The sequence below is a fragment of the Acinonyx jubatus genome, chromosome C1 (assembly GCF_027475565.1).
Source record: "Acinonyx jubatus isolate Ajub_Pintada_27869175 chromosome C1, VMU_Ajub_asm_v1.0, whole genome shotgun sequence".
NCBI classification, from domain to species: domain Eukaryota; kingdom Metazoa; phylum Chordata; class Mammalia; order Carnivora; family Felidae; genus Acinonyx; species Acinonyx jubatus.
The window spans coordinates 151,253,125-151,279,066 of NC_069381.1; the positions used below are offsets into that span (position 1 = coordinate 151,253,125).

The 25,942-nt window shown below is 38.8% G+C and overlaps 1 protein-coding gene across 3 annotated transcripts in view; it reads right to left on the reverse strand.

Annotated features, from left to right (window-relative positions):
• The window catches only part of GRB14 (growth factor receptor bound protein 14), a 115,779-nt gene extending 98,139 nt beyond the window's left edge, over window positions 1-17,640 (reverse strand). The window contains exons 1-2 of one of the 3 annotated variants that reach the window (XM_053215194.1): window positions 17,264-17,640; window positions 15,858-15,990 (exon numbers count right to left, since the gene is read on the reverse strand). In XM_053215194.1, the coding sequence (XP_053071169.1) occupies window positions 15,858-15,990; window positions 17,264-17,454 (324 nt within the window). In that variant the 5' untranslated portion in view covers window positions 17,455-17,640. The remainder of the gene's footprint in view (window positions 1-15,857; window positions 15,991-17,263) is intronic. The other 2 variants (XM_027055613.2, XM_027055612.2) reach the window with 2 other exon arrangements.
• Between the last annotated feature and the right edge of the window lie 8,302 nt (window positions 17,641-25,942).

The window sequence follows — 25,942 nt, forward strand, 5'->3', positions numbered from 1 at the left end:
AATAATCACTAAGTTCCTACTACTTAAGTAAGCCTCCATACTGATAGGGCAAAGGAATTTCTAGAACTGAAGATATCTTGGTGTCTAAAGAATAACTGAGAAATGCCTTGTGATGCCCTGACAGACCAGATGGAGTAAGGCCGGAATGATAACATAAATCATACGTTGAGGGGCGCCTGAGTGGCTCAGTCAGTTATGCATCCAACTTCGGTTCAGGTCATGATCTCACAGCTTGTGAGTTTGAGCCCCGTGTCAGGCTCTATACCAACAGCTCAGAGCCTGGAGCCTGCTTCAGAATCTGTGTCTCCCTCTCTCTCTCTGCCCCTACCCTGCTCATGCTTTGTCTCTCTCTGTCTCTCAATAATAAACATTAAAAAAAAAAAACTTTTTTTTAATTATACAGTTGACCCTTGAATGATGCAGGCATTAAGGACACCAACCCTCCACACAGTCAAAAATCCATGTGCAACTTTTGACTCTCCTAAAACTTAACTACTGCTAGCCTACTGTTAACCAGAAGATTTATCTGTAACATAAACAGTAGATGAACACATATTTTATAGATGTATTATGTGCTATGAAGCTCACAATAAAGTAAGTTAGAGAGAAGAAAATGTTTTTAAGAAAATCATACGTAAAAGAAAATACATTTGGGGCGCCTGGGTGGCTCAGTCGGTTAAGCGTCCGACTTCAGCTCAGGTCAGGATCTCGCGGTCCGTGAGTTCGAGCCCCACATCGGGCTCTGGGCTGATGACTCAGAGCCTGGAGCCTGCTTCCGATTCTGTGTCTCCCTCTCTCTCTGTCCCTCCCCCGTTCATGCTCTGTCTCTCTCTGTCTCAAAAATAAATAACTGTTAAAAAATTTTTTTTTAAAAAAGAAAATACATTTGTAGTATTGTATTATATTTATCAAAAAAAAAAAAAAAAAAAAGCCTGGGTGGCTCAGTCAGTTAAGCATCTGTCTTCAGCTCAGGTCATTCATGATCTCACAGTTTGTGAGTTTGAGCCCCATGTCGGGCTCTGTGTTGACAGCTCAGGGCCTGGAGCCTGCTTCAGATTCTGTGTCTCCCTCTCTCTCTGCCTCTCCCCTGCTCGTGCTCTGTCTCTCTCTCTCTCAAAAATAAAAATAAACATTAAAAAAAAAATCCTTGGGTAAGTTGGACCCACACGGTTCAAACCCATGTTGTTCAAGAGTAGACTGTATATATACCAAACACAATGACTAGTACAAAGAAGACACTCAATAAATATTGGTTGAATGGTTTAGGAACATGTTAAGAAAACTCAAAGTATTGACTAATCCACTAGTATCCTTGAGGGCAGGTTAACGTGGCAAGTTTCATTGTTCATTCTCGAATGAAGATATTAATGTCATCTATTCCGATGTGATATGAAGCAAAGCTGAGAAGGACAATTACTGTAATAAAAGAACACAATTCGATAATATCTTGACATGTTGGGATAATGGATCAAAATTAAGAATTAAATAGGGAAAGGTAAAATCCTACAAAAAATAAAACAATTAAATTTTATTCTAACAAATTATATACAACTTTGGTTTACATGTAGTTCATAAGAGGGCATTTGTATAGGGATTTTACTGATCACCAGCAAAATAAACTTATCATCATTGAAAATGCTCAAGGAGACTATATGAATGATCATCTATCAGATATTTTAGAAATGAATCCTACTTTGGGTAAAAGTGCCATCCGAACCATCTATTCATTCAAGTATTTACAGTGGACCTATGATGTGGCAGGCACGATGCTGAGGTCTGGAAATGCGCTGATGTCCAAGGCAGACTTGGCTCTTGCTGCCACTAGAGAAGCTTCCTGGAGAGCAGAACACTGATAAGTAAACAGACTGATAATGCAACAGAACTGACCTGGGAGATTTTCTCAAAGCAGGGCACCTAACACAGAATAAAGTCAAGAGTTGTTTTTCCAAGAGGACTTTGTAACCAATCAGATGAGGAGAGGAATAGTGAGGGGACTAAGAACTAAGATTTTTGACTTCTAGTATGAGTAGACTATGCCACTCCCAATGAAGGAAGACACAGAAGGAACATGTTGAAGAGGAAAAGTATTAATTCAGTTTGGAATATGCAAAGTTTGAGATGTCGATAGACTGTATAACTTAAGATATCCAGCAGACAGTCCAGGATAAATAGTCTGGATTTATATGTATATATTGCAGTTGAGGCCATGGGAGGAGATGAGATTACCCAAGCAATAAAATGAAACTAAAAAGAAAACAAAAAGTTCTAGGTTAAAACCTGAAGGAAACCAACACTGAGATCCTACAACAGAGGCCTATAAAAGGTAGAAGTCAAGAAAATTTACAAGAAGTGAAGAGTAGTTAAAAATGCCCCAAACTGCTGGGATATCAAAATAAGCACTAACGAAGGTCTTCAGAATAGGGTGGTCTTCAGAGACTTCAGTGAGAGCCACTTCCTGCCAAGCTGCCGGAAAGTACAATAGAAAACACACTCAAATGTTTAACAACCCAATCTCCTCAATATTCATGATACAGGTACCAATGAAATCAGAGAAGCTTTAGGGAGAAAGCAGTTTGGTTAGAGAAGTGCTGGGAAGGAAAAGACAGTTGATAACCAAACCTCCTGAGGATTACAAAAAGTCACTTCCCGCAACAACTGAAAACAACATTAGTGTTTTTCAAATTTTTCCACCAGAACCACTGAAGGTGCAAAAGAAAGCAACTTACACAGCCCTTGCCATCTCTGGGTAGGCAATGACGCTGAGGTATTAACTTTGTTCTTAAAAATTCACGTAAATTGTGCATTCTGCTCATAAAAACAGGAGGGTTGATTTTAATATAAGAATATTTCCCCCTATTTTCAATTAAAATGATCGTTCCAAAAAGGTGTTCCATGTTTATCATGCAACTTCCCATATGGCCCTCCCACAGTCCTCACACACCCCATATGCATACACGCATCATATACTCCCACTTTGAGAAATATGGAGGAGGTGCTTCATTCCACAAGAGTGACATCCTATGGAAATCTCTGCAGAAAGCATCTGCCAGAGACCAAGTCCCATGAACTGCTACAAGACCTGTAAACACTTCTTCCTTTCATTTTTCTTAAAAATACCCTCTTCAACCTTCAAAGTATGTTTCAGACATCCTGGAATTTGATGGCTACAACAATGGTGAAGGGACTTGAATAATACATCCTCTTCATCTTCCTTAACTAATGAGTCATTTATCAAGTACCCTGTACATGGAGGTTGACCCAATGCCTTCAAATATTTAGTCACTTTTCTCTAAACCTTTCCCATATATTTCCCAAGGTGCAGACATGGTTTTGTAAAGAGGCCCTTATGCTTTTGGGACAAAGACAGGTTCAGCCTAAATGAGGTCATTAAAACAAAACATCAAGTTCCCAGTGCCCTGAGATTCCAAGCCAATGACCTACAGAGTGTTCCAGCTGATCTTAATTTCCCTGGCACAGCACAGTAAGAGTACTGTAATATAATGCAAAATGTCTCTAAAGAGAAACTAGATACTGGCTCAAGTCTTGCCAATACACAGTTAAATAATACCAAAGTGCTCCTTTCATCTGAATACTGGGCTTCACACACATATGTCACCCTTCCCAAGAATGAAAGTAATCTTCCACTATGAATGTGGGTTGATTGAAAAGCTTTTACTGGACTCAGCCCCATAAAGTATACGTGCTTTTTAACTGGCGCACATGGGCTGGTTGAGACTGAAAACGCTCACAAGGGGACCAAACAGACAAAGAACAGAACTTACTCTGAGCACGGGTAATCCAAATTTAGAATGTGCTAAGAGTGGTAAATCAATACTCAAACGTTTATCCTGATTCAGACCTTGTTAACATCTAACAATATCGGACCCCTCCCAGTTACAAAAGTTCACTTTTCTAAGTTTCCTTGCAAATTCTTTATCCATTATATTAAAGTATTAGTACGTTCCCAAATATTCCCTCACTCCTTCACTTAATAATAACCACCTCTTCTGTGTCTTCCCCATTCATTAATTCATGAATTTATTCTTTGACCCAGCAAAATTTATTGAAGGCCTATTAAGTGCCAGGCATTGTTCTATCTGCTGGAGACGGAATACATAAAATGAAGTCTCTTACAGGGACTTGTTCTAGTGGGAAAAGACAGAGAATAAACACATATATGTGTGAACATATAAAATGCCAGATGCTAAGTTCCAGAGAGAAAAAGTAAGTTGGGTAAGGGAGAAAAGACAGTGCAGATGTGGTAGAAAGCAATGTCAATCTTTGAATTTCATCTAAGCTAAAAATTCATTCTTTTTTTAATGTTTATTTTATTTTTGAGAGACAGACAGAGTATGAGCGGGGGAGGGGCAGAGAGAGAGGGACACAGAATCCGAAACAGGCTCCACTTTCTTAGGTGTCAGCACAGAGCCCGACACGGGACTCAAACCCATGAACAGTGAGATCATGACCTGAGCCAAAGTCAGATGCTCAACCAACTGAGCCACCCTGGGGCCCCTAAAATTCATTTTTAATGATACATCATCCAATAAATCAATTAGGGCTTTTATAATGTAACTGAAAACAATGAATTGAAAACTATCAGACTTGAAAAAGATTCATTATTAATCAGATTCATTCCCCTTCTCAATTTCTAAATAGTTTATCAATCAATGAGATTACCCAAGATTAATGATATGTTACTTTCTCACTTAAATTGTTAAAACTAATATACTCAGAAAAATTTGGGGGGAAAGTGCTAATTTTATTACACCTTGGCCAATCAAACATAACAGTGAGGCTTTTGCACGACTTCTTTCCAGTTTTTTAAATAAAAATGCCATTATCTTATAATGTGCTTTAAATACATTTTCATCAAAAGTTTAGGGCTGTAAATTTAGTTTATTCAATTTAAGGAAAATGTCAACCATATAATTGGAAAAGATAGTCGTCACTCTCAAATCAGTCAGCCAAATCAGACTTATATTCTATCAGATAAAATCCAACTTTATTTTTCAACTCAAATAAAGGTATCAATATGCATTCTGAGAAAAAAAAATATTAAAAAAAACACTGAAAATTAATTATAGATTCTATCTTATAAAAGAAATAGCTGAATACAGTCAAAATTAAAATATAGAACTAAGAGCTCTAAGTGTATGATAAAGTGCTAAGAACATGGAATTCTCTGGTAATTGTGTTAAGTGTACATTCTACCTTTTTAGCTTTGGGATGTAATTAAATAAAAACAGGTATAAAATTAGCAATAGCTCCATTAATTGTAATATTCATCATGATAAATATTTCTTATGATTTTAATGAAAACAAATGATGTATATACACTAAAAAATTAGTCTAACAGCCAGTATATTTGTTATTAAAAGAAAGTGGAAAATATCCAAGTATTTTATGACAGAGGCACCTGTGTGGCTCAGTTGGGTGAGGGACCAACTCTTGGTTTTGGTTCATGATCTCTCACCATGTGTGGGATCAAGCGCAAAGCCTGCTTGGGATTCTCTCTCTCTCTCTCTCTCTCTCTCTCTCTCTCTCTCTCTCTCTCAAAATAAATAAACTTTTTTAAAAAATCCTTGAAAATAAAAAAGTGAAAGTTGTTATCAGTCCCATCACACAATCATATATCTGAATTCAGAACATTTCACCACTACCCCAATTCCTCATTTCCCACCATGTCTCTCCTTAACAGAAATTGATTTAAGACACAAAAAGACAGGAGCTCTTTCTGATTTGTGGTGCTTTGATTAATCATTAAAGGAAGCTTTCCCTATGTGTGATGCCCTGGAGGTTTACATGCCCCAGGATAATACACCAGGTGAAAATGTTATTATGAACACAGGTGGGTTCTCAGAAAGGTAAGTTTTAAGAAGTACATATGGAAGATGAGGATCCAGTAACTAATTCTCTTAACTCTATGAGTTTGCATATCCCTTGGTAAATTTTATACATTCAAGGGGTACATGTCTCTGCATTTCTACATCATGAGCACTGGCCCAAGTCATCCACCAGTGATATAAATGTTAATAATTAAAACATCTGCTAATACCTACTACCCCTTGTTCTGACAGACTCATATTATAAGCCAAATTGGTATTTCCACTTAATTTTTTCTAACGTGGGCATTTTTAACACACAGTAAGCTGGAAGAAAGTATACTGCAATCCACCAAATACTTTTTACTTACAATCTCATTAAATAAGAATAATGTACCAAATCAGAAATATATCCATAAATTTTGTTACATATGACCAAAATTTCCTATGTGTAACTATTAATAGAATTAGAAAATTTTTAAAATTTGATGAAGAGGAGGACGATAATCGATCACCACTACAATAAATACGTCAAATACAGTTTGTTAAAATTTATTTGAACTATTTGTCTTTAATAATCCATTTACTCATTCATTCTTTTAATGAAAGAACCCAAGAACTAGGAATGTAAGATATTCCATCTGGAAGGAAAAACAATAAATAATTAGACCAAATAGATAAATGCAACAATTCATATTATGTTAAGTAAAGCCAATGAAATGCACTGGAAAATGTGGTGGCGTGGTGGGGGAAAATAAAATAAAAAAACAAGTGTGAAGGAACACTTTAGATAGTCCAGTCAAAAAGGCCTCCTTGATAAGTCATTTTATATTGAGACCTACCTAAAGAATAAAGAGGAGTCAGCTATGTAAAGAGCCAGGAAGAGAGGTTCCAAGCAGATAAAAACAGTAAGGCCAAAGACTCTGAGGTAGAATAAAAGATGCCATATTCACAAACAGGTAGGAAGGCCCCTGTGCCGTGGCCGCAATATAATCAACAAAATGTAGAATGCAGATGAGATTTAAGAGGTAGACAGAAGTCAAATCATGTAGAATCCTGTAGGCCAAGGTACAAAATTGAATTTCATGCTAATCTATCACAAAGTTTTCAATCAGGCAGTGACATGATGTGATCTACATTTTTTTGAGAGAAAGAGAGAGAGAGAGAGAGAGAGAGAGAGCGTGCAGAGGAGGGGGCAGAAGGGGTGGGGGAGTAGGAGAGGGAGAGAGAGACCTAAGCAAACTCCATACTCAGCATGGAGCCTGACATGGGACTCAATTCTACAACCCTAGGATCATGACCTGAACCAAAATCAAGAGTCAGACGTTAACCAACTGAGCCACCCAGGTGCTCCAGTGTGATCCACATTTCTAAGAGATCACTTCTAACAAATGTATGAAGAATGTACCCAGATAGACTAAAATAGAAGCACAAAGGCCATTTATGAGCCTCCAGTATGTGAGAAGACAGTGGCTGAAGCTGGGATGGCAACAGTGAAGATGGAAAGAAGTTCATGGATTCAAGTATATTTTGGGAAATATGTAGCAGTACTTGACATAAGACCAGAAAGAGGTCTCCTTGATTTTGGCTTGAGCAACCAAATGGATTACTTGAGGGAGGAGCAAGAGGAACCTGGAAAAGGACTTAAAGGTTATGACCACCTCAACCCTTCAAGCCAAGCAGAACCAGGTACATTGGACCTATGCCACCCTCAAATGTTTCGCATCTCATTTCATATCCTTATTTCTAAGTTTCAATATAACTTCACCACCTAACTTGGAGCCTCTCAGATATGGCCCCTTCTGACTCTGTTTCTACTGTTTGGAGCTTGACTTTGATGTGCAATTTCCAGTTCAGCTAGCCCCTCCTGCCCCTATCATTTCTATAAAGGTGGCTCCTGTGCTCCTTGTCCCATGACACCCAATGTGCTCTATATCACAGGAGGTGTGGTGACCATGTGGGAAGATCTGAACAAAGGCTGACGGGAAACTTCTGGGGCCAGTGGGACCAAAGGAACCTCCTAAGACTCCTGTATCTACTACAAGGAGTCATCCTGTACTTTAAGAGCCACCAGAATCATTTGCTCTAGGAATAGAATAAAAGGGTAGCACTCACAAAGCCCAGAAAGTATGGGCAATAGGCTTATATCACATCACTGAGCAGCAGCAGGATATTATTAAAAACTAGGTTTGCAGGTTTCTGGTCCAATATTTTTAATCATGTCATACTGTCTCCTATCTTTCCACAGAAACAATATTAAAAATGGCACCCAGGATGCTGTAAATGTACCATACTTTGGAACTATTATGGGTTAAAAATTGTTACTGACTCCCTAACAACCTCACCACCACATGTAACATTACATCTACAGACAAATATATGTGAATAAACAGCCCACTTATAAATGAGCTTTTGGAATAGGTACATGCATTGGTAAACTAGTTAAGAATATTAAGCCTCCCAGGGCACCTGGCTGCTCAGTTGGTAGAGCATGCAACTCGTGATCTTGGGGTTTAAGTTTGAGCCCCACATTGGGTGTAGCGATTACTTCAAAATAAAATCTTTAAAAAAAAAGAATACTAATATTCCTATTTATGTTTATTTTCTCTGTGGCTGTGAAAAAATGCTAAATGAGTGGAGCCAAAGGGAAGGAAAAGAAGTAAAAGATTCTCTCCCTATATCAGTTCTACTTCTCTGCTAAATTGATTCTGAAAGGCTCCCTTGCCTTGGTAAAGACTTGTGGCCATTTCCAGGTTCTCCACTGAGCTATCCCTTAAACGGAGTGCCAAGAGGACAATGCCCAAGTCTGCCTATCCCTGCTCAAATACACATCAGTGTATTCTTACACAATGGAATTTCTCACTTTTCTATATAAGCTGACATGTTTAAAAGCAACATCCACAAGACTGCAGAAAGCTTTTTGATATTAATTAAGATCCACATTTATATTGAACCATGAATGGCTCCAATTTTCCTTCTGTTGACAGAACATAATATATGCCCCTGGGGAAAAATAAACCAGAAGCTGAGCTTTCAGAGAAGTGAAAAATAAGACCCATATTGCAGATAAAGGTTGGATTGCAAATGTACCCTGCAATTTCACCAAAAATTAGAGGCAACCTTCAAACTGGAAATAAAACCTTGACAAGCAGATCTGCTAGGAGATTTAAGTTTTAAAATAGGAAGAGACAGCTGTCTTCTGTTATAAATGAAAGTAACTAGCATGAAGTAGGGAGAATCCTGTGTCGGTAGCTCCTGTCATCAGAGGCTAAAATGCAAGCACAAGACAATGGCCAAGCAAGATAAGCATAACTCAAGGGTGGCATGAACTGAAACCACGGTCAAGTAAATATGCTTCAACTGAATTAAGTGAACTGAAGGAAAGAAGCAGACACTGTAAATTGTCTAGGTCAGTTAGCCAAATGAACTGGTAAATCACCATATATCATAAGGATATAGTAAGAATTTGATTTTGTGTCCACTGTTTTTTTGTTTGAGGTCTTGTTTTCCCTGGGCACTAGCTGTCCACTGTTTTTCTCCCACCTTCATATGCCATACCCATTGAAGCTGGACTTCTTGCCCACAAAACTGTTCCCACAAACTGCTGAGCAGTGGTCCACGTTCTTGTTCTTGTGTCCCTTTGGCCACAGCTGACTGAATAAAGAGCTGGGCACACTGGGCTAACAACTTTCTCCAGATGTAGACTCCAGTCACTTACCAAGTGCTAAACCACAAATGGGAGGAAAGATTTATTCCAAAGAGATGGCCATTTGGGGCCATGTGCACTGATGTGCCATCAAGACAAGCAAGATTGCAGAGAAATGTGAGAGGAAATGGACATAGAAGAAGCAGAGGTTATGTGCTGTATTTGTGGAAGAACAGAAGAGAGAGAATGGAGAAAGTGTCTGCCTTGATTTTTGCTGACTTTCTACTCCCCGATTCTGATCTCTCATGAGATCAGTGAACTTTTGGCCTGCAGATACTATAACATAACCTTTCAGGCTAGTTCATGTGAGGCTGTTTCCTCCAAACAATCAATACCTGGATAAAATAACAACTAAAGTCCATTTGTAATATTCCTACTTTTTCTCAACTAAATGAAATTGTCCACAATTTTGAAAGGTCAGATTGCCCGACAGTCTAAAAGTGACAGGGAATAAGAATACCCGTGATTTTCCAAATATATGTCAAAGAGAAGAAAAAAAAAGTCAAACCCTTATGTCCTTCACCAGGACATTATTATTCAGTGGGTTTTATAAAAGGCCTGAGTATCAACATTTTTAACAAGCATCCCTGCTGATTCTGAGGAAGGTGGTCCAGTGACTACCCTTTGAGAAGCACTGCTCTAAAGCCTGCTTCAGATTTGCTACAAAGATCTGTGTACTTTCAAATTCCTCCCAAGAAAAATGATATTCATCAAGTGCCAACATTCAGAAGTAGCAAATTGCTGTTGGAAAGACATATTTGCTTGAAACCCTAATAGGAGCAAGTATTGTTTCTATTATTTTTTTCTGCATATAGAAGATATTTGCATTTCATTTCACATTAAATGGGATTTTGTAAAATGGCCTGGGGGTACCTAAATACGACTTATGATGCTGTTTCCATCTGAAAATGAATTTAAATTTCCAAAGAGCTAATTTAAGGACTTTTGAAATATAACCAGTTTATAATTTGGAGATTTCAGTGTCATTCCAACTGAGACAATTAGATTGTGAATGGTTTTAAATGATACCAAGGAATTATTGTTATTTTTGTTAGCGAATACTGGCATTTTGATTATATAGAAAATGTACTTTTCAGAGATGCATACAAAACTAGGTGGGGATTCAATGAGAGGATGTTCAGGATTTATAACAAAGATGATAAAAAATTCAAAAAGAAATAGGTGAAGTAAATGAAGCAAAATCTTTATAATTACTGAACGTGGAAATGGGAATATGAGAGTATAACTTATTGTTCTCTACTTCCGTGAATATTGGAGAAATGAGTATACAAGAGTGTGGTTAATGTAGCAGCCACACCAAGATTCCTACAGAACTATGCAAATTGGGTTAATTACTCGCATCACAAAGGAGTGACACCAGAGACCCTATAATTTGGGGAGAGATGAACTTGTCTTTTGATAGTCCCTGATATGAGAGAGAAAAAAGAAATCAAAGGCAGAACACATGGAAAAGTAATTTCTTAATTATTTGAAAGATATTTTTTGTTTTTCTCAGATGTACAAAAAGGCTTAACTCAATACAGAATAGATCAGAAACAGTTTGGTAAGGTGCAAAAACATTCACAACCAATATTCTTTTTGATCTCCCTTTATTTCAACTGTGGGAGCATGGGCAAATCATTTCTGGTTTTTGCACTTTTTAAAAAATCATAAAATGTGGATATCAGACCACTTCTTGGCACTCTTCTGTGGACTGTAAACTACATACAAAAGCTGGTTATTAGTAATACCAATAAATCCTAGTTGGTGATAAGCCAATTATTTGATCATATCAAGTAAGATGGAGAAGAAAGCTAGAGGATAAAAACACAAAGAAATAGTTATAGTTGAAGAAGGAAAAAACAAAAATCTAGGTCCTTAAATGAGTATTAACCAATGGTACCATCACCCCTGCTCTGGTATTATGAGCGATTATAACCAACAACACTGGCATGTTTATTCCTTGTGCTACTCTTATGGTCCTTGACTTCTGCGGAAATTGTGCCTTCCTAAAAAAAGACCCTTTAAGGCCTCAAGAAATGCAATTGTTAGTCCTTGCTGTGTACTGTGAGCCACACAGCATTTCTTAGCCTCAATTTACTAATCTGTCCACTAGATGATCTCAAAGTTCTCTTCCAGCTCAAACATTCCATAACACAGTTTTTCATAGGTGTCTTTTTATCTTTAAAATCTTCAGATACTTTATGTTGAATAAGTTATACTACAAAGTCCTGGGAAGCAATTAACCAGGCCTGCTACACAAGCTGAGTTTGAGCAGAAAAATTACCTGACAGTAGACAAACCCAAGACAAGAACTAATTTTTCTGTAAGGGCTAATGATCTCTTATTATTTCCCTTTCTACAAACAGTAAGTGCTAAGGGATGATTTCCTGGTAAATTTCAATCAGAAATAGAAGAGGGCGCCTGGGTGGCTCAGTCAGTTAAGCCTCTGACACTTGATTTAGGCCAAGGTCATGATCTCACGGTTCAGGGGATCCAGCTCCACGTCAGGCTCTGTACTGACAGCATGGAACTTGTTTGGGATTCTCACTCCCTCTCTCTCTGCCCCTCCCCCACTCATGTACACATGTGTGTGCATGCATGCTCTCTCTCTCTCAAAATAAATAAATACACAGGGGCGCCTGGGTGGCTCAGTCGGTTGAGCGTATGACTTCGGCTCAGTTCATGATCTCATAGCTCATGAGTTCAAGTCCCGCATCGGGCTCTGTGCTGACAGCTCAGAGCCTGGAGCCTGATTCAGATTCTGTGTCTGCCTCTCTCTCTCTGCCTCTCCCCCGCTCATGCTCACTCTCTCTCTCTCTCTCCCAAAAATAAATAAATGTTTAAAAAAATTAATAAATAAATAAGTATACATTAAAAAAAGAAATAGAAGAAAAAGAGAAATTTAAACCATAAGTTAAGTCACTTTTAATATAAAGTTTAAATTACAAGTAATTTTTCTGGACTATGTATATAAAGGAATCTGCTTTATTGATAAACACAAGGAAATATGCCCAGGCAATATATCTGAACAGCATTATAAAAAGAAGCAGAGAGAATAAAGAATCCATATTCTATCTCATTCCAGCTCTTATTTTACAATAAAAATACTGAAAGCCTACAGTATTGTATACTTTGAGACATTTTATTATCAAACAGAGATAAAGCATATCCTATTTGGGCTTCAATACACTTTATCACTTATGCATTATGTAGGTGTCTCAAATTGTTAAAAAAAAAAGTATATATATATATATATGTGTGTGTGTGTACACACACACACACATATATATATACACACACACACACATATATATATGTGTATATATATAGTGTGTAAAATGATTTTTGACTCTGGTTTTGAAAGACCACATGAAATTTAACATTTCTAGTCTAGATTCCTTCAAACTTTCTGGTCAATTATTCGTAAGTAACAAGCGCAATCCTTCACTTTTTCTACAGGGAGAAAAGAATTGCTAAAATGACTGGCAAGGGTAAGCCAAACAAATGAAAGAAAATATTAAGAGAAGAGACCCAGGGCTCCTGCAATGTGTCAACCGTAAATAACAGTCAATGGAAACCTACCACATCCAGTCATTTACATCATCTCAAGTGAAGGTCAGAGATAATCGGGCCAGAAATACCATCTAGTAAAAGGGTAATCTGTGTCACAAAGATATTGAGCTTGGGGAATTACTGACATAGAGTCATCTGTTCCCAAAGCAACACTCAGTCCAAAGAACTGAGCATATACAAAGGAATAAAAACAAAGGATCCGTTCTAAATGCAAAGCGTAGGTGGAAAACATAAAAGAATGTAAAAAGAAACCTTCCTCTTCCCCAACTTTGGGACATCCTTCTCTTCAGAGAGATCCCAACCCTTGAGCAAAGGAAGAGATCAGCATGCTGGGCCCTTCTCAGGTGGGAACACCTCTCTGGGACTGGTCTCCAGGAGTCGGGCCAGAACGCTCTGTTCATGAAACAGCACAGCTGTCTGTGTGGGTGCAGTGCTCTCTCAGAAGGTCACTGTGGAAACAGGACACAAGGCCAGAGCAGGAAACCAGCCGGAGTCAATAGTAACATAGCACCCTTTTCCCATTTTGCAATTTGCTAAACCTGATCCAAAAAAATGTTGTCATTCACCAAGACAAGATGTCTTACCCTACGATGATAACTGCATACACTTAGGGCACAGCCTGACCTGACCCTAACACCTGTACCCATGCTCTCTTTTTTTTCTCCCTCTATTAATATATTTCCTCTTTATTCAAAACAAACCTTGCCCCATCGACATCTCTCAGACACAGGCATTCTCCCAGCATTAATTCTCAAAATTAAAGTGAGAGTAAGCCCAGACCTCTCCCTCTCTATTCCCCTTCTTCTGTTCAACTCCAAAGTCATAACCCAACCTCAAATCCAAGCCCCATCATGGTAAACACCCTTTGCATGACATTTTTGCTTAGCTCAGTCCCCCAGGGCCTAGATTGGTGCAAGAAACACAGAGGGCCCTCTATTAATAGGGAAATAACCTATCAAATTCCCTAGCTGACTATTATGTCACCATCAGGCGTTTCCTTTTCCCATTCTGGATCCCACAGGCAATCCAGAATCAATTTTTCCACCATCATGACACACGGTCAAATCTATCACCCATCTTCCCATCTTATATCCTGACCTGAAAGCCAAGCTCTTAAAAGGCCCAGATATTTCAGGGGGGGGGGAGGGGGGCTGTTTTTCTCTTGGGCTCTGACTTTAAAACTCATCCTGATAATAAAGCTCTCGAGAATCTCCTCCTTGTTCATCTCCTCATCCAAAGTCACAGTCCCGCCCACTTAAGGACTTGCCTCCCCCATCAAAGTCTCTAATTGAGAACATACCTCTGCTCCGGGAATATTTACTCCCACTTTCTCCAGTCCTTTTCCAAAAAGCACATGCACCAATTAAACTTCAAACCGCCCCCATCAAAAAAAAAAATTTATATATATGTGTATATATATATATATATATATATATATATATATATATATATATGCCTTGTTATACCAGACTTCCATCAAAACCCAACAGCCCATGGAATGCTTCCCTACTGTCTCTATTATCGCTTTATGTTATCAAGAACTCATCTATTTCCTAGGGTATTTCCTTCACTCCTAAAACTGTAAACATACATTACTGAACCCATCACAGGAAGTAAAAGTCAGAAAAAAAGGTAAGAGAACAATAGATGCAGGGAAATGGTCAACTGTCTTTTCTCCACTTACTATCCGTCTCCTCACTGCAAACATCTGTTTAAATTTATTGCTTCTATCCCCGCAAGAACAAGGTACATTTTGCCTAGTGAATCCTCTCTTTGTTTTGCTAATTCAAAATTGGGAGGGAGTATATTAAGAAGAGACGGGATTATTCTAGGAAGCATTGATTTTTTTTTTTTTTTTTCCAAATGTATAGTAATTAAGGATCTCTCTCCATAGTTGTTTGGTCCTGGAAATCTAATTTGCCTAAGTCAGTCTCAAACTAGAAACTGAAAAGGAAAGCAAAATCATATAAAATAAAGTCCATCTTCTGGGGCACCTGGGTGGTTCAATCGGTTAAGCGACTGACTAAGGTCCAGTGTCGTTCTTGGGTTCGAGCCCTGCGTAGGGCTCTGTACTGACAGCTCAGAGCCTAGAGCCTGCTTTGGATTCTGCATCTCCTTCTCTCTCTGCCCCTCCCCTGCTCGTGCTCTGTGTGTGTGTCTCTCTCTCAAAAATAAACAAACATTAAAATAAATAAGTAAATAAAAAAAAAAGTCCATCTTCTAATTATCACTAAGAAGTCAACATCTGCCTTCTGCACCAAACTGAGGAATTCACTGGTTCACTGAGGAGTCCACAGATTCACTATCCCACTCTCCTTTAGTAAGTGAGGTTGCTTGGGTTGCAAATTGGAAGATTATGGAAGGTATTAAAGAAATCAACCAATCTGTTTCTTACCCCAATACCATTGCCTTCCTCCAATTTATGACTAAAAATTGATAATCTATTATCATATATAACTCTCCCCAGCTACCCTGTAAATAATAACAGCTCCCAGACTCTGTACTTTATATATATATTCTCTCATTTAACCCATCCTAAAAGCTCAGTAGGTAACTTTTAACATGCCCATTATATAGCTGTGAAAACTAAGGCCTTAAAGGAAAATGATGCCAAAAGCTTTGTCAGCCAATAGTCATTTAAAATAGACCATACTAATCCTTTGTTAATATTACAAATTACTGAATACCTTAAAAACTGTATGGATTTAGAGCTCCTAAGATTTTTGAATTAAAAATTTTTAAATGCATACCTGTTTTTTCCTTGAATTTGCTTTGGGAAACAGGCCTGCTGACAACACAGATGTAAATGGAGAACAGCATAGCTCAGGAAAGGGGTTTGGAATAGATGGCATTTCCAGAACATCAAGATCTTTCTTTTTTCTCCTACACCAAGAGAACATAGGATGTAATTTACATAAAGCGGAATGAATGTAAAATTTAATTGCTGACAGGATTAAGAAGTTAAGGCCAACATGTACCACTCTGTGATAACACTAATATTATATAAAATGTACAGCAAAGATCTGTGATGTACTTTCTGTGGGTCAAAATAAAATATGTTAATTGATATAAATGAATTTTCTATAGTATTCCTATCGTTTTTTTTTTTTGGCCTTAAAAAAAAATTACCAGGCATAGAAAGCCTATTTCCAGCACTTTTGATAATTTTCCTGAGGCTGAAATACTATATAATTATTGATGCAAAAACCATCCTGAGAAGTTAGACATTTTTATGCATCCATTAAATTGACCAAGTCTACAAACATTTAGTGAATTCATCCCTATGCTATTTCACTAATCACTTTTGGAAGTTATGGTTTATTAATTATAGCTGTGGTTCATCTCACTTCAAATTTCATTCACAATGTTGCCCACACACAGTCTGTTGATTTTTCAAGTGCTTATAGATACTAAACCGCAAGGCAGTGTTTTTGAAGAGGTAAGTGAATAGAACTTGCTAGTATAAATGTACTCTAGTCCACTGGGGAGTAATTTTAACTTCAGTGAAGTTGAAGCACTTTGAAAATCTGGGGGGAGAAGTACCATTTAAATGTATGAATATAAAGGACTACAGATTTTTGTATTGTTGCAGTCTTTTTCTTTCCTGAAGTATGTGCAAAACTGTGAACTCTAAAGGCACTTAGTGCTGAATGCTATGGAGATTGGGAAACCTTTTAAAGCCTCTATTCTTTCCTGCTGAACAGCAAGACTGCTCAAATGTCAATCCGTGCTTTGCCTCTCCAGGGTCGCTGTAAGATTCTATGTGGGAGGTGAATTCATTCATGCTCCGATTTTTTAAACATATAAAATAAAAAGGATTAGGGGTTTGTTTGTTTGTTTGTTTTGTTTTGTTTTCAGTGCAGGGCCACGAAGAAAGGAAGTGGGGTGGCCAGCCTGGCCTCCTAGTTCACACCGATGGGCAGAGGTGAGAGAGACCAGGAGCTCTCAATGAAACGGTGATGCTATTTATAAGGCGCTGGGAGATCGCGATGTCCTGCCGAGCCGGTAGAAGCCAGCTTAAAGGGAATTGTCTTCAGAGACTTTCACAAACTTGGCCCAGCTCTGGGCACATGGCTCACCCCCTAGGACCGCCTCCTCAGCCCCTCGCCGGCTGCCAACCCAGGACACTCCCCCGCGCCCTCGGAGGGCTGCCTACCTGTCTGCAGCACAGCCGCGGGTCCCGTCCGGAGGGGGCAGGAGCGCCCGCGCTTGCAACCAGGGGGCAGGCGCCAGGTCGCGGGCGTCGCCCCTCCCCTGGGCAGCGCCGCACACCTGGGCGGTCAGCGGCGAGTCCCGGGCAGCCGCCCTACCCGCGGCGGTCTGCCCATCTTGCAGGGAAGTGGTCATTGTCGTCGGCCGGGGGTCTCGGGTGTCACGGGAGACCCGGCGCTGGGGGAGAGGGAGGCCGGGCGGCGGGAGGTGAGGCGGCTGCTTGGCAGCCCGAGCGCGCTGCAGGTGCGGTGGCCTCGCCGCCTGCGCTCCGGGCCCGGGCGGCTCAGACGCGCGGCCGAGCAGTCGGCGAGGCGGCGGGGGAGGGGAGGGGGCGGAGGAGGAGGGTGGGGAGAGGGGAGGAGCGGCCGATGGGTGGGGGCCGCAGGCGGCGGGGCGAGGCGCGGAGGGGGCGGGGAGGGCGCCGGGCGCCGGGCGCCGGGCGGGCCCCGCACCCGGTCCGGGACGCTCCGGGGCGCTGGCGGAGGTCCCGCGGCCCGCACTCGGCCCTCGGCTGCCCGCGCGCGAGGCCCGGCCGCCACCTCCCCAGGTGGGCGCCCGAGCGCGAGGCTGAGCCCAGGGTCAGGGCGGGCCCGCGCCGCTGGAGGCGGGGACCCATGTGAGCCGGCGCTCCCGCGGGGCTTGCCCGGCGGAGCGCAGGCGGGGCCGGGGTCTGGGAGGCGCTGACCCCCAGACCCTTCCTTTCTTCCTGCTCTGAGATCACCTAAGCTGTAGCTGGGCCGCCATGACAGGCCCCACCGTGCCAGGAGGCCAGGGGCCATGGGGCTAGGTTTGCCCCAGTCCTTCCCCCACGTGCCTGTCTTCCACTCCTGCAGCCCTAGACGGGGCGGGGGGGAGAGGGGTGGCTGAGGGAGCAGAGAGTACAGTCGGCGCAGCAAAGGAAACTACTGAGGTGTTTGAGAATTCTTAGTAAGGCATGGATAATCTTGAGGGTGTCTTGGGAATTAGAAAAAATATTAATTTTCTTTTAATAAGAGCAGCCCTCGGTTTCTGAGTCTCCCCTCGGCCTTGTCCTAGTCCACCTTCGCGACAGCTTCAGAATTCGATGTTTACCCCATTTTACAGGTAAGGAAAGTGGGGCTCAATAGCTTGTGCAACATAACGCTAAAAATCGGTGCAGTTAAGCTTCCAACACAGAAGATCCCTTCTCAAACACCCAGACTATGCGAAATGGTACAGTAGTGCCCCCTTCTGTGATTTAGCTTTCCTTCCTTTCAGTTACCTGTGGCCAACCTCCCTCTAGAATAGATGACCATCCTTTTGTAATAGAGTCAGAAAGTAGCTTCCTCTCAAGGCTCATTCACCTCGCTTCATCTCGTCAGGTAGGCATTTTAACATCTCACATCGTCACAGGAAGAAGGGTGAATACAGTACAATAAGATATTTTGAGAGAGGCTACATTTACATAACCTTTATTATAGTATATTGTTATAATCGTTCTATTTTATTATTATGATTGCTATTCTCTTACTGTGCCTAATTTATAAATTAAAATTTGTCATCAGTATGTATGTGTAGGAAAAAACATAGCATAGTGTATAATATATGCATATAATATGTATTATATAACATACATATATGTATATAATGTATAATACATATATTTATATTATAAATATAATACATTATATTACATACCTAATTAGTATAGGTGATTCATGGTGGTATTACCCATGGTTTCAGGTATCCACTGGAAGTCTTGAAACATATTTCTGACATTAAGGGTGGACTATTGTAATTACATTAGGCTCACCCTCTGAAATTCAGCAATCCTATTCTGAAATTCTGGGTGCTGCTCTATTTCTGTTCTTCCCGTAAATTCCACCATCCCAGTGCACTGTTGAGGATTTCCAAATGTTTTACACACTCTTTGTTCTTTGACCAAATTAGGTAACATCTGTCCCTGGCATTTGTTTCACCAGGTTTTCTTAACCTCTACAACCCCTGCCCAGGGAAAGGCAAACACTGCCTCCTGAAGAAGTGGGCAAAACCCTCTCCTCCATACACACACACACACACACACACACACACACACACACCATAACACCAACCACTGCTAACAGCCAGGGATCACTAACTCCCAGCTTGTGAGGAAACCTGGAGTACTCTGTGGAGGCAGGAAATCTTTGAGTCGAAGAGCTTATGGAATCCAAGTTCTTCATTTTTCTGATGTCAAAATTAAGACCCAATAAAGAGCAGTATTGATATTAGTCACAGAAGTGAGTGTGGTCTCCAAGATATTATATACAATGCAATAGCCATGCAAGAACAAAACGTTAGTCTCCTGAGGGATAAAATTAATAATACTAATCATGACGAAAGCTAATATGTTTTGATGCTGTGTGCCAGGTAAAGCCCTAACTCACATCCAGTTCCCTCCTGAATATGGTTTGGATTCTATGTGTGGGTTTTAAAAGAGTTTCATGTAAAAGAAACATATATTGAGGACATTCCAGCAAAATAGAAAAGAGGTTATGGGGGCACCTGGGTGGCTCAGTGGGTTAAGCATCCGACTTCAGCTCTGGTCATGATCTCGCCGTTTGTGAGTTCAGATCAGGCTCTCATCTGCCAGCACAGAGCCCACTTTGGATCCTCTGTCTCCCTCTCTGCTCCTGTCCCACTCAGGCAGGTGCACGTGCTCTCTCTTTCTCAAAAATAAACCTGAAAAAAAATTTTTTTTAAAGAGGTTATGTATTTGAAGATAACTTGAACTAAATACATTTAGAAGGAGTACCTTGGTGGCTCAGTCAGTGAAGTGTTGGACTTTGGCTTGGGTCATGATCTCATGGTTAGTGGGCTCAAGCCCTGAGTTGGGCTCTGCGCTGACAGCTCAGAGCCCATAACCTGCTTCAGATGCTGTGTCTCCTGGTCTCTCTCTGCCCCTCCCCCCCCCCCCCGCGCGCGCGTGCACGTGCTCGCTCTCTCAAAAATAAACTTTTTTTTAAAAAAATTTAATGTTTATTTATTTTTGAGAGAGAGAAAGCACGCGGGCATGAGTGGGGGAGGGGCAGAGATCGAAGGAGACACAGAAGCTGAAGCAGGCTCCAGGCTCCAAGCTGTCAGCACAGAGCCGGACCAGGGGCTCAAACTCACAAACCGGGAAGTCTGAGCTCAACCGACTGAACCACCCAGGCGCCTCTAAATAAAGTTTTTAAAAAGCCATAATTTTTTTTTCTTTTTTTTCTCCTTCTCCTTTGTCTCCTCCTCATTCACCTCCTCTTTCTTCTTCATCATCATCATTATATTCATCCAAAACTCTTACAGGCAGCCATTTCTCCTCTAAAATGGTATACTTTGAGCATGTAACAGGAGGGTGAATCAGTGGTTGGAGTTTATTCCTGCCCTACTTTCAACAACTCTCTCTTTCTCTCTCTCTCTCTCTCTCTCTCTCTCTCTCTCTCTCTCTCTCACACACACACACACACACACACACACACACACACACACAAGCAAGCTGTCTTTTTTGTGAGAAAGGTTAGGTGGAAACTTTATACCTTTGGAATCACTAGAAATACTATTTCCCAATAGTGTATCCTGCTCTACTTCCCAGTATAAATGTTTAACCTTAAGGAAGAGTGCTCATTTGTTGGAATGAGATCTCAATTGTGTCTCCCCTCTCTGGGCATTTTCTCATTTAGTGAAAATCTAGGGAGTATCCATTTGCAGGTTTTATGCGCCTTCTCTAATCCCCATGGCAAAAATTATAATACCTGCAGTCATTAGGGGCAAGAACAAAAAGAACAAGTCTCTGAGGAATGCGAACCTAAATCATTGTGTCTCATAGGTTGGTATAAAATATTGAATTTACTCCTAGATACCTTGAGGCTCTGTACCAAGAAGTATTAGAATTAGCTCATTCACATTTTTGAAGCAAGCCAACAAAAGAACAAGTTTTTCTATCAAAGAGGTTTACAAAAAAAATGATTCTAAATAAAGAACTGTGCAATATAAAAGCAGAAAACTATCAGACCTAGTACAGCCTGAGAGAATACAGAGGCATTTTTTTTAATCAAAAGGGAAGTTTAAAGAGGAGATTTTGCTTCCCATAACTGACAAATATTTCTGAAACAAGAGGCAGGTATGTTGGTACCAAGATTTCTGAAACAGCAAAGCAGATACCTTGGTACCAAAAAGCAAATCCTCCCCTGAGTGGCTGCTGTCCTTTTTGACTTGAGCCTGTAAAATTGCAAAGGAAGCAGTTTGTCTCCTGGGCCCCTCCCTGACTGCGAGTTTTGTCTGTCCCTTTGCACCTCCCTTTCCTGTCTCTCCCTAAGGATCCTAGCCTTTCTACCCTTCAAGGAAAATGTGTCATCCTCGCTTTACTCTCTCCCTTATTCATCAAATCAAATTTCTGAGGCCTTTATGGCGGGAAAGATAACATACATACAGAAAAGAAGCTCAAAGACAAAATTGTATGATGACTGATCACAAGGCAAACACTAATGTCAGGTCATGAATTGCCTTGTCAGTTCTCTAAAAGCCCCTCCCTGCTATCAGATTTTCATGGTAATCAAGTCCTAGTTTAACCGTAAGTATCCACCCCTAAGCACAATAAAGTAGGTTGTCTGTTTTTGACCTTTATATAAATGGAATCATATTGTATGACCCTTTCATGCTTGACTTGGTTCTCTTAAGGTATTATTCACAACGTTCTTTTTCAAGTAGCTGTGGCTCTTTCATTCTTCTGTGAAATTCTTCTATTTACTTTCTTGCATGTAAATACCACAGTTTAGTTATCCATTCCATACCTGATTCCATACTGATTAGCATTTGGACTATTTCCAGCTTTTGACTATTATTAATGCCGCTGCAATGGATCTTTTGTATCCATCTCTTGATGCACATGTGTATGCATTTCAGGATGGTATATATGCTGGAGTGTCATTGTGGGGTCATGGTATGTGTATGTTCGGCTTTAGTAGATACTGACAGTTTCTCAAATTAATTGTGCCAACTTCACCACCAGCAGCAATGCATAAATTTCCACAGTTCTTCACATCCTTGAGGATTGGAATATGATTAGAATTTTCACAGTAGACATTCTAGTTGAGTGTATAGCTGTAGGTCCTGGTGGAATTTGACCTTTCTTGATGAATGATGAGGTTGAGTACTTTTTTCAGGTGATTATTTGCCATTTGGACATCCTCTGTTGATAAGTACCAATTCAACTCTCCTGCCCATTTTTTTTAAGTTTTATTTATTTTATTTTTTTTTTATTTTGAGATAGATAGAGAGAGAGAGTACACACACCAGGAAGGGGCAGAGAGAGAGGGAGGAGAGAATTTCAAGCAGCCTCCACACTGTCAGCACAGAGCCCAACTCGAGGCTCAATCTCATGAATCGTGAGATCATGACCTGAGCTGAAATCAAGAGTCAGATGTTTAACTGACCGAGCCAGCCATCCAGTGCCCCACCCCTGCCCATTTTTATGTTGTTGTCTGTTTCTTATTCTTTTACAAAAGCTCTTCATATATTCTAGTTACCAGCTCTTTGTTACGTTTTGTAAGTGTATTCCTCCATTCTGTGTCTTATATCTTATACCTCTTAATGGTATCTTTTGACAAATTGAAGTTCTTAAGTATAATATAGCCAATTTTTATGATTATATGTTTATATCCTGTTAGAATTTTTCTGTGTATATTCCAGAAATTTATTGCTTTGCCTTTCACATTTAAATCTGTGATCCACCGAGACAGCTATTTTTATCGTAGGGTATGAAAGTGTGAAGGTGTAAAGATTGTTTTATTTTTTTCTGTATAAACAGGTAATTTTTACAGCTTCATTCATTGAAAGGATTATCTGGTCCTCACAAATTTCCAATGCCTCTTGTGTCATAATTTAATTGTCCACTTATCCATGGATCTTTTCTGGGCCCTCTCTTCTACTCCACTGATTTATTTGTCAATATTTATGCCAAAATCTCATTGCCTTAATTACTATAATTTACAAAACCTCTTAATTTTAAAGCAAGGAATTTTATTTTGCTTCTCAATTTATTAACTTTAGAATTATCTTTACAAGTTTTACAAAGAGCTACAGGGATTTTGATTGGATTGCAATAAATCTGTAAATTGGTTTAGAGAGAAATACTATTTTTATGAGACTAACGTTCTCAAGCCATGAAATTTGTGTCTTTCCATTTGGTTATACCTTTAATTTGTTTCAATGATGTTTTGTTTTTCTGCATAGATACTTTGCACATACTGTTAGACATGTTCTTAGATATTTGATATTTTTACTAATTTGGATGCCTTTTTTAAATTTAATTTTCTATGATTTGTTGTGATGAGAAAAACAACTGATTTCTGTGTATTGATCTTTTTATCCATATAATTACTTTCATGCATTAGTTTTAAAAATTTAATTGAAAACAGTTTTAGGTTTTCAATATACATGACCATATATTATTTATGAATAATGACAATTTTATTTATGTCTTTCTAATTTTCATATCTTTTATGTCTTTTTCTAGCCTTACCACATTGCTTAGGAATTTGAATACAATGTTGTATATGAGTGGTGATAGCATAGATTTTAGTTTTACTCTTGATCTCAAAGGAGTAGATATTACATAAAATATTGTCATACTTTTGTCATAGATATCCTTTATCAGATAAAGGAGGAAGGTTCCCTCATATTGGTTTTTGCTAAAAAATTTTTTAGCAAGAGTGGATATTGAATATTATGAAACAGCTTTTCTGCATCTACTGTATTGATGGTTTTCCTCCTTGGAATAGAACCTCCTTGGTTCTATTAATTATGTTGATTTTTTAAATTATAAACTAAATTTACATTCATAGAATAAACCCTATTCATTCTTGCTTACATATTTTTGATGTTTGCTGATATTTTGTTTACAGTTTTTGCAACTATGTTCATGAGTCAGGTTGGCCTGTACTTTTCTTTTCTCATGTTCTTACGAGGTGCGGGTATAGGGTTGTGATGACCTCAGAGATAGGAAATGCTTTTTGTTTTTCTTTCTTTATAAAGAGTGAATATAACATTGGTGTTATTTGTTCATTTATTATTGATATAATTTACTTGAAAGCCATGTGACCCTGTGGTTTCCTTTGTGGGAAAATTTTTAATAAATGACTCAACATCTTTAATATTTACAAGGCTATTCTGAATTCATTTTACTTCTAGTGTTGATTTTGACAAGTAGTATTTTCTATGAATCTATCTTGTTCATCTAAATTTTCAAATATTATAGCAGAAAAATTGTTCATATTTTCCTTTTAACTTTCTAATACTTAAAAGATTTATTGTTTGGCCCTATTCCTTATTCCTAACATTGAATATTTGTGCCTTCTCTTTGTTTTTTCCTTGTATATAGACTAGAATTTATCAATTTCAAAGCTTTTCAGGAATAATCTTATTGTTTGTGTTCTATAAAAAAACAATGTAGAATAAAAGTAAGCAATATAAGCAATACAATTGTTTATTTCTATTTTTATCTTTCCTATGTTCATCCTTCTACTTTCTTTGGTTTTATTGGCTGTTCTTGTTTTTTTCTCTAAATTTTTGACATTGATGTGTATAGCTCATTGATGTTTAGCTTTTCATAATTTTTATATTCACATTTAAAGACATATTTCCTTCTAGGTATGCCATAGTTGTATCTCTGAAACTTTACTCAGCTATATTTTCATTATTATTCAGTTCAAAATGTTTATATTTCCATTGTGGTAGAGATTTTTCTAGATATCTTTTTATTTTGTTTTTTTTTTTCTAATATAGTTTAATTACCTTGTCACAGAATATACTCTATACAATTTCAATCCTTTGAAATTTGTTGAAACTTGCTTTATGGCCCAGCATATGGTCAATATTTTGTGTATGATTGAGAAGGTGTTTTCTGCAGTTCTTGGATTTGTGTGTGTGTGTGTGTGTGTGTATGTGTATACGTTATATATATGTATGATATATATATAACATATATATATGTGTGATATATATGTATATATATACACATGTATATATACATATATATCACACATATATATGTATATATATGTGTGTTATATATTACACATATATATAACATGTCAGCTCAAACATGTCAGCCATGTTGTTTAGATTCTCTGTTTTTGTACTGATTTTTTATTTGTTTGTTCTGTCCTTTTCTGAGAGATGTTATACTACAATTTCCCAATTCTGATTGTGAATTTTTAAATTTATTTTTACTCTGTACGTGCTATTGTTGCTATGTTTTAAGTCTGTATTTTTAGAAGTTAGTTTTCATATGTTATTTTGCAAATTTAGAATGATTAGACCTTCTTGGTAAATCAAAGCAATTAATATTTTGAGATGGCCTCCTTCACCTCTAGTAACTTTTCTGCCTTCAAGTCTTCATCTGATGTTAATACAGTTTGGCTGATGCTTTATGGTACATCGTTTTCCCATACTTTGTGTCAACATTTTTTTAACTTCCATGTTTTAAAAGTGTCTTTTGTAAATAACGTATGATTAGGACTTTTTGTTCATTTGGTTTTTATCCAATCACATGGTCATTGCTCTTAATTGAAACATTTAAACATTTTGAGTTAAATCCCTATCCCATTGAGTGCTAGCTCCTTATCTAACCATTTCTGTGTCCCTTTAC